We start from the raw sequence: 9166 nt of genomic DNA, 5'->3' as shown, positions 1-9166 counted from the left end.
CTCTCTCTTACAATCTAATAATATTAGCAGTCAGTCTTCAGAATTCGAAGATTGTATTAACAAAATATCCAACAAAATAACGCACCAATGTTATTTTTTAAATTAGTAGTTTAGAATTGATAAATTATCGTGCTTCAATTCAAGCATGAAAACAGTCATTATAATAGCAATATTATGGATAATTTATTCCGCTATGGATGATAAGAATTAATTCTTATATCCATAGACAATTGCTGATACGAATTATCCTGATAAGAATTATTTTTTCATCTCGGAAAGACGTCCTTTTTTTACAATAATGTCTTCTCCATCTGCAACTCCGGAACACAGAATGATATTTAGTTGCATTGATTGTGTGCTAGTTCTATATAATATTGCTTATTATATTCACTCTTTCAAACAAACTTAGAAATATAAAAAAGTCTTGGATAGGATTACATATAACTAATTAATTTCAACCCTTAAATTTGAAATCTTTGGGGAATATGGACGCAGTCCGATTGTGAAACTTCAACCTTATAAATATTATTTGACTTGAATCACCAAATACTGAAAACAGCTCTCAATGGCTGAAATTACTTTCATTAGAATTTTTCTTAAAAATTAAAAATCCACTTATTATTTTTCCCTTTAAACTTTTGGACATAATATTTAATCCCTGAACCAACAACGGATATTTATTCCCGTGATCTAACTTATGAGGAAATGACATAGAAAATACTTTATTATGCTAAGATACATCACATTTTCCAATTGTTATTTCCATCTTCTGGATTTCCGACCTCGCCAGGAGAAATATAATAAATATAATTAATACTTCAATGACAGCCGAATACTAAACAATATTCATATATTAATATATATTCTGCCCAATGAAACGCCTCGCGATAAAAATATATTGATAATATAAACTTTTCCTATTAATCGTACCTTTTATCAAGAATATCACAACTAATACAATTACGAAAATGAACTAATGGAGTCATATTAACACAGTGATTTTACAATTCCATTTATCCCGGAAAAATGAAGTATTATCGATTGGTATCAAAGGAACAAACTGAATTATTCTCGTTATGATGACTTGACCCGCGTTGTCGTTCCTTACGCCCACCCTCTCGATCGCCAGAACGTGACAACCAAGTACTTACTTCTGACATTATCTTCTTCTCATCAGTGCTGGATCCTATTACCTCAATTATCACATCAATCAGTACTTTGCATACTGCAGTGTTATAAAAATTTTTCTTTTTCTTTCCGCCAGCTTCCTTTCCGTAACCAGAATAGTGCAGTGACACTGTCTTCCTCAGAACCGCAGATAGGATAGTGGAAACACATATTTTCATCTCTTTTTTATTGCTTATCAAAACTCTCATGAATAATCGCTAAAAATAAAAGAAGGGAAATTTTTTTGAATTTATGAACATGAGAAGACATCTTTGGGCTCATCGCCAGCGGGTTGGTTCTATAACCAAAGCGTTCCAGTGACGTAGACTTGAGTCCCGGTGATGAAAGATTTTTTCATCACCAGAAAACGAACCCAGTGCATGTGTCACCGCCCAATTTATTGATTTTACATAAAAAAGAAGAAAAACGATCAATTTCAGATATATTACCAGTGTTTCTACGAGATCTGGGTCCGTTGTCAATATCGCTTCGTATTCCTGGAACTTATCATCCATTTCAAATGGTAGTGGCGTAGACATCTGCTTCTGTATTTCAAGCAAGCTAGGACCAGAAGCTGGGGCTAGATTAGTGCCAATGATTGTGGTCTTGAGCTCATTCATAGACTGCTTTAAATCGTAAGCCATCCTGCGTCTTAAATTTTCGAGCTTTTCATCTAATTGCTGATCAAAGTAATCTCGAAGGGAGTTCAGGATTCGACGTTCATTATCAGCATAATGACTAGATGACAACTGGTTTTGTGGTCCCAGCATTTTTGGCATCTTAGCAGGGGGTACCATCATTGATCGTGAAGTTTTTGGAGTTCCTGGGCTCACAATCGAATTCAATCCGTCTTCAGCGCGTGTAGTAGACGATGCACGCCTTTTTCGGTTACCTTATGAAATTAAAGGAGGACCAAACGATATAAATTGATGGGTAGCAGCATCAGATGAAAAAAAAACTACCCAAGCCCCCACCAAAAATATATAATATAATCTAATTCTATATAAGTTCCGAATTTTGTAAAGAATGTTCAAAATATAAATTGGACCATTTTCAAATATTTATAAATATAAATTTTTTCATGCGGGAGGAACTTGGCCGATGATTGGTCATGGAATATCCGAGCCGATTTTACCTGAAGCGTTATGGACTAGTGGTGAAGGAGGTGTCAAATGAAGTTCTTTTCTTGTATTTCTCGCTGAGTCCATCGATTTTGTAGGTGACTGCAGAATTCCATCGGAGGAATCATTGCTCTCAGATTCATCAGTTTCGACGTCTTTAAGCAAAGTAATATTCTTCCTTGACCGCTGTTTAAATGATAAACATGCACCTGGAAATTATTGAAAATGATGATTTATCCCTGACCGGATCATTTAATTAACACGAACTTAGAATTACGTGCTACAGTCCCATATTACCTCAAAATTGATTTATTACCTGTTGGTACAGATCGCGATTTACTCGACATTTGCAAAAAGCCAGAATTATTTTGAGCCTTTGAGGCTCGAATCTCCTCAGGATTAGCTATAAGACAATCATGATTTTCGTCTTCAGAGTCAGATCCACTCTGGTAAATGCTTTGAAATCTTGTCTTTGGTTTTGCTTGTATACCTACGAAATTTTACAAGTTTGTAGTGAAGTAGTAACACAACGTAAGTTGTCTCCAGCCTTTGTTTTTTATAGCTATTTCAAAGTGGGGAAAGAATGCATGCATTTGAAAAAATATTTTTTTTGTAGAACCTATCGCTCCTACAAAAAAGGTTTCTATCAAAATTTTACCATTTTCCGTAGATGTTCACTTTGATTTACCTCTTCACAACAGAATTATAATGCTTTCCTACATAAGAGATGGTGGGGAAAAATGGAACGTTTCTCGTCCCCTCAACATTCCAATGCTTTTATGTATAAACAATCATATCAAGTGTAAATCATAAATTTTCCACTTTATCTTGTTCGCACGTAGTGATTTCTGTTAGCGACTCAATTTTTTGATGAGTAAAGAATTGCAATAAAAAAAAATAACCTAATATTTTTCGACCACAACATAATAAAAATTTTCTTATAAAATCATTCAATGCGATTCTCTCTTAAAACGATGTTTCGAGACAAATACACATGTAATGACTGCACAGATACATAATTAATATTTATTTTGTAAAAGATTTCAAAAATTCGGTCAATCTAATTCCCAATTTAGGGAACGATGGGTCTTTTGATGTTAAATACGAGAGTTGAATAAATTGGGGATGAATAATTGGGGTTAAGAGTGGTTATAATTGTTGATAATTGACTTTTACTTCATATTAACAGGACTTACCAGACTTTGGAGTTTGATTTCTAGGTGGAATCGGGATTTTAGTACTAAAGATGTTGTTTAGTTGAGACTTTGATGCAGTTAAGGGTTTTGCTGAAATTTTTGCTTTCGAGGAAGTTTCGGACCTCCCCCCCTTTCGATCATTTTCACCATCGGTTGTCTCACAGTTGAGAGTTACTTGGGCCTTTTTTAATCTTCTGCGACCCTGATCCAAATCAGCTGAACACAATCAACATATGATCCTTTAATATTGAAATGAACCCATCGAGCAATTCATCAAGTTATAAGTGGAGTCATTTCAATTTTTGTACCTGCTCCGGTGATGAAGCAAAATGGATAACTTTGCCAAGAGTCCTTGGGCGAGTGCAATTTTTCCAAGTAGTCGTCAAGTAGATGATATTCAGTTGTCGGTGGGAATTTACAGGTGTCTTCTTCTGCACTATTAAACCATTTTTTCGGCACCAAATCAATGCATGGTAGCCCTTTTTCGTTTTTCTCGAGAAATTCGATGACTGCGAATGGTTCGCTGAGATTTTTTGGATCGCGAGATGGATGTGAGGTTTCCGACATTTTAGGTTATGAAAAAAAATCACGATTCGTACAATTGAACCTGGTGTTTTCGAGTAGTTTCATATAAACTGATAACTTTGCAGAATGATGCATATAGCTTATTATTTAACAGAAAAAATTGCGTTTCTATTTCCATGTGTTTTGAACGGTTTTTTGTCATCACCCCACTGATGCTTCTTTTTTAGCGCCACTATTCCTTCAAAACGATTATATCACAAATATCTGTCAAACACTTAACACACATTTAATTCACATTAAATTCTCACTTCTTGTAATTTACCGTCAACTTAGTTGGTGAAATCCGAATTTGAGACAAAAAGCCCGATAAACGGATGATACGAGCAATTATGAAAGGTTATGTACACGGACGCCAGATCTAACCGATTTATGTCCCACTTGCATGTAACGACTCCACTATTGAAATTTTCTAACGACCTCGATGATCGGATTTTCATGTCGATTGTTGATTTAAAACATAAAATTGTTTGTTTCTTCCACAATTTTAATCACGAGTTCAACTAAAACATATACCCTCATTCATATACCCTCTTACCAAAAAAAAACTGCATTTCACAATGCGAACAATTTTTACGTTATTTTCTAGTGGAGGAGGGATATGGCGTATTGTCGTCCAGTTACATTTAATAAAGCACATTTGTGTTTAATTTTGTGTGCCTTCTTACATGTCATTTCAGCTGCCCAGGACTTAATGTAGAATATTCCTACTCGACTGGAAAAGTCTGGATAACTAAACGCCTCTTCCCTACTACTTTCCTGGTGTCCGAAAATATATATACCAGTAAGATCATCACAAATTTTGGATTTTCCTGATTTAACGAGAATTTGTGAAATTACGAAAACTTTCTCAATATCTAGGAGTACCACGTTATTTGGATGACTTGTCGTCAAGGTTAGACCATTGATGTTGATCATATTTGATGTTAAATGAATTTCCCCATCAATTATCATCGTTGTAGGCTTTCTCGCGATAACCCAATCACTCAGTATGTGTTTCTGATTAATTACCATGGTTCCTCCAGACTCCATCTCAGTTAGTCTGTTGATAATTTGTGTGAGTGGTTTTATCGAAGAATGAACGAGTTTTTTAAATAAACCAATGTAACTCTCTCCCCAAAACGCTGAGAGCTCATTCAGAGGAATTTTAAAGTATTGGGCATCATTAGCAACGTGGATGATACTATGCCAACTGAGAACTTGAGCCCCTTCATCATTATAAACATCAGGTAACGTCTCGAAACAAATTTTTAGCAGAGATCCAGCATATTCACTCAAATCCTTAACGAATTCCTTACTGTTTAAAATTCTGCTAGCAAAGACAAATAATGAGAAATGACAACGTAAAGGTTTCGGTAAGAAATCTTGTAACACGACGATACCACAATAATTAAGGAAAAACTTGAATTGTGATGCTTTCCATCTTGAGATATTATTCACATCAAATTCTTTCCTTTGAAATTCAATAGGGATATCGGCTTTTAATGACCTCATAATACCATCAAGCCGACGAACATCAGCTAATTTGATCCTCTGGGCTGAACTTCTCGTTAGCCATTTATCCAGCAGCCATTTCATATTACCAGAATAGAATAAATGCATTAAATCTAATGGCACTTGTTTTGTCAGATCGAATCTATCCAAAGAGAGCAGCGGGGACACAGAACCTTCATAATGATGTTCTGGTTGAACTCGCGTCTCGTAGGATACTTTAGTGCGTAAATTTGCATTGGTCACTGGATATATGCGTTTTCCTCGTCTTCCACAACCTACTGTAATGCCCTTGGTGAAACACCTTCCACAGGCATAGAAGGCTCCAGGAGCTTTGTGGCAGCAAATGAATGCTCGAGCTGGCGAATCAGCCACTATTGCTACAATTTTCACCTCAAAAACCTTGTCATCAATGCGCAAACCATTTTCTTGGAGTTCATTGGCCTCTTCAACAAAATCAGTCATGAATTCTGTGGCTGATAATGGTTTCCCATCCCCACAATAAATCGCGGCAGCAAAGGGTTTGGTAGTGTAATTTGGATGCTGTATTTTTATTGAAATTGGCCAAATTTCCTTCTTAGCATTCCGGTATACCTGCATACCGTCAATATGAACCAGAAGAGAAATGTCGTTTTCTCGATAAATTTGAGTTGAAATTATTTTTCTGAGTCCCGAGGCGATTCCCAAATAAATGAATTCACCTGGAATCTCATGAACTCCTCTCATGGTTGTTAGGTGTCTGCAATGGGGAGTTTGCAAAAGCTGCCGTGTAGTCTTGGGTATTGATGTGTAACCTTCACTTCTTAAAATGGCTAACAATTCATCGATTGCTTCTGCTGTTGTAGCTCTTCTGAATTTCACTGCCCATTGATTAATTTTTTGCTCCATTCCCCGCGGTTCCAATTTGTCCAGAGTTTGTGTATTCTTGTCTCCAATGCTGTCAGTGAATACTTTGTTGAAATCATTGTCAATGTCATCTGAATCACCATCACAACCTGAGCCCCCAAGAATTGGTTCATCCCTGTCTCCAACGCTGCTATTGGATTCACTGATGCAATCATTAAGATGCTTATACGAGCCACAATCACCATCACCACCCGACCAACTATCACCACAAGCACTAGCATTATCATCGAGATGTCGAACATCGACATCTCCACTAATTTGATCCACAATAGATCCACTACGGATAGTTATTTCATTGGCTGTTGGCAAACTAACCTCTTCCTCATCGGCATTATTGCGTTCACTGTAATCCGGAGTTTTTTCTTTAGCGCCTTCTACGTTTACAGATTCTTTTTTCTTCAGTTGATGAAAATGTCTGTATTTTTTAACCCGTGAATATGAACTCTGAGACATATTACAATAGTAAAAGAGTAATATTAAAATAATAAATTGCCGCACACGACACTCATGTCTACTGCCACAATCAGACTACTCAACACGCCATCTTACGGGCTGTTGTCATAGAATGTGTGGTATACGGTGATATCCACGCATATTTTCCCCTGAAATAGTATGTTCAGAAGAAATAATGGTACCTTCGGAAGAAGGAGAATCAAAGGACGAAAAATTTAGTGAAGGAACATTCCCCATGAGAATTCAATTTTTGGAATGCTGTTCCATATGGGACCCAAGCCTGGCAAACCATGCCCCTTGTCTGCCTGGCCATGTCTCGGGGCAAGCTTGGTGACCCAAGCCTGGCAAGCCATGCTCTTTACCAGTCTGGCCATACCTCGGGTCAAGCGTGGTTGCCCAAGCCCGGCAAACCGTGCTCTTTGCCAGTCTGGCCATACCACGGGCCAAGCTTAGTGACCCAAGCCTGGCAAGCCATGCTCTTTGCCGGTCTGGCCATGCCTCGGGCCAAGCTTGGTGGCCCAGATCTGGCAAGCCAGTCTCGTGCCAGACCTGGCCCGTTTCGTGGACATTGGCATTTCCTACCTGGGATGCTCAATTAAGTAAAAAATATTGTGAATAAAAATAAAAAAACTCGATTAATAATAATTTGTTATCCACTTCAACTAAAATTTTAACTGAAATCCGGGAAAACATTCACCAAAAATCAATCAACATTTTTCAATTTCGTTGTATTTTTCTTACGACGAACTGTTTTTTCTAAATTCAGTCACAATTTCATTTTTAGTTAAAGGTGACAACGAAAGTTGTTGAAAATTTCGTTCACTGATTTCCCCGATTCCCAAACTGTTATGATTTATCACCCCTGACTGTAGTTAAATGTCGCTCACAAACAATTACCACTCACCGCCCCCCAAAATTCAATTTCCCTCGACCTATCCAACCCCAAAACTTTTCCAAAAATTTAAGTCCCCGAAAGCACCTTAATCCACTATCGCTATCACTATCACATGGAAATGTTTGTAAACATCACCACCTGATCACATCAACAGACAATCGACTGCATCCCCAGTTCCACTAACAGAAACCAAAAAAAAATATCGAATTTCGCGCGGAAACTTGCGAAAATGTCGAATCACTAGGACCACAAAAATAAATAAGAAAAAGCTCCCATTGGGAAGCAAAAATGGGAAAGCGATTTGCACTTTCACGTCAATGTTTCCAAATATTCAGTAGCACGAAACCATTATAGTCAGACGTAGCACAAGTGCCAGATTTTCATCAGCTGTAAACGCCACAAATTTCCATTAAGATCGTGTTTATTCACAAAAATATTTTTTTATATCTCTGGAGAGGATTTCGATGGAGTGTGCGTCACGGCGTCGCAACACGGACTGAGCGCGAAAGTGTCTGGTGGGCCGAGTGGAACGGGCTTTCGGTTGGCGCGACGCCCTGGGCGGAACCGCCTGAAGCGATGTACGATGAGGTGATAGACGTTGCATGTGCAGGTGTACAACGGATTACTTTGTGTTTATCGCAAAATGTTCATTATAATGAAAATCACTTGATGGGGAACGATCGACTATTGATGGGGAAGGAACGGATAAAATAGATTATAAACAAATTACTAAAGAAATTTTGATTAAAATAATACAAAAAAATCCGAGAAAATGTGACTGGAGTATTTTCCAGTCTCTAATTTAATTTTTTAAAAATGCAAAGGAAATTAGAAAAAAAAAATTAATATTGTAGTATCAGGAATTTTTCTATAGCTAGTAGTTTTGGGAAATATATTCTTAGAGCTTAATGGTTGTAGTTTAAAGTAGGATTAAGGATCGGGGGATGAAGTTCTCCCAACCCTGGCAGGAGATGGGCAATGGCCGACAGTCGGCCAGACAAGACATCATTGATTATCCAAACCAAATACGTCGCGCAATTGGATCTTCGGGAATCTAGACAAATTTATTTTGAACTCCAATCCACCTTCCTGGATCCACAAACAGGACATCATTGATTATCCAATCCGGCCAATGCTGGCCGACAGTCGGCCGACTGTCGGCCATTCCTCATCTCCTGCCAGGGAAATGTCGTATTTATAAAAGCAGAAGCACATAAATGAAGTTCGTCCGAGTCGAAATCGCGTAAGGTCTATCCCATTGGCCGATTAAATGAATGAAGTTTCGCGTTAGTCGAAAAGGCGAAAACGTTCGTGTTCCTAAAAGCATCCATCGTGAATCAAGTTACCTCTCTCAT

At 37.6% G+C, this 9166-nt stretch overlaps 2 protein-coding genes across 2 annotated transcripts; both read right to left on the bottom strand.

The window, feature by feature from the left end:
* Nucleotides 1-721: 721 nt before the first annotated feature.
* Nucleotides 722-4051, bottom strand: LOC135168093 (uncharacterized). Its single transcript, XM_064131987.1, has 6 exons — nt 3793-4051; nt 3485-3700; nt 2605-2778; nt 2303-2497; nt 1617-2059; nt 722-1385 (listed from the first exon to the last, which is right to left on the bottom strand). The coding sequence occupies exons 1-6, from the start codon at nt 4049-4051 to the stop codon at nt 1035-1037; spliced, it is 1638 nt and encodes a 545-aa protein (XP_063988057.1). The 3' UTR covers nt 722-1034.
* A 1217-nt stretch (nt 4052-5268) lies between these two features.
* LOC135168094 (uncharacterized) lies at nt 5269-7479 on the bottom strand. The gene is made up of 2 exons (XM_064131989.1): nt 5566-7479; nt 5269-5375 (listed from the first exon to the last, which is right to left on the bottom strand). Exons 1-2 carry the CDS (start codon nt 6914-6916, stop codon nt 5368-5370), a joined length of 1359 nt encoding a protein of 452 aa, XP_063988059.1. The 5' UTR covers nt 6917-7479; the 3' UTR covers nt 5269-5367.
* Nucleotides 7480-9166: the final 1687 nt, after the last annotated feature.

Source organism: Diachasmimorpha longicaudata, chromosome 12 (assembly GCF_034640455.1).
Source record: "Diachasmimorpha longicaudata isolate KC_UGA_2023 chromosome 12, iyDiaLong2, whole genome shotgun sequence".
In the NCBI taxonomy this organism is placed as follows: Eukaryota; Metazoa; Arthropoda; class Insecta; order Hymenoptera; family Braconidae; genus Diachasmimorpha; species Diachasmimorpha longicaudata.
Note: the sequence above shows the minus strand (reverse complement) of the source record. Positions and strands in the feature narration are given on the sequence as shown.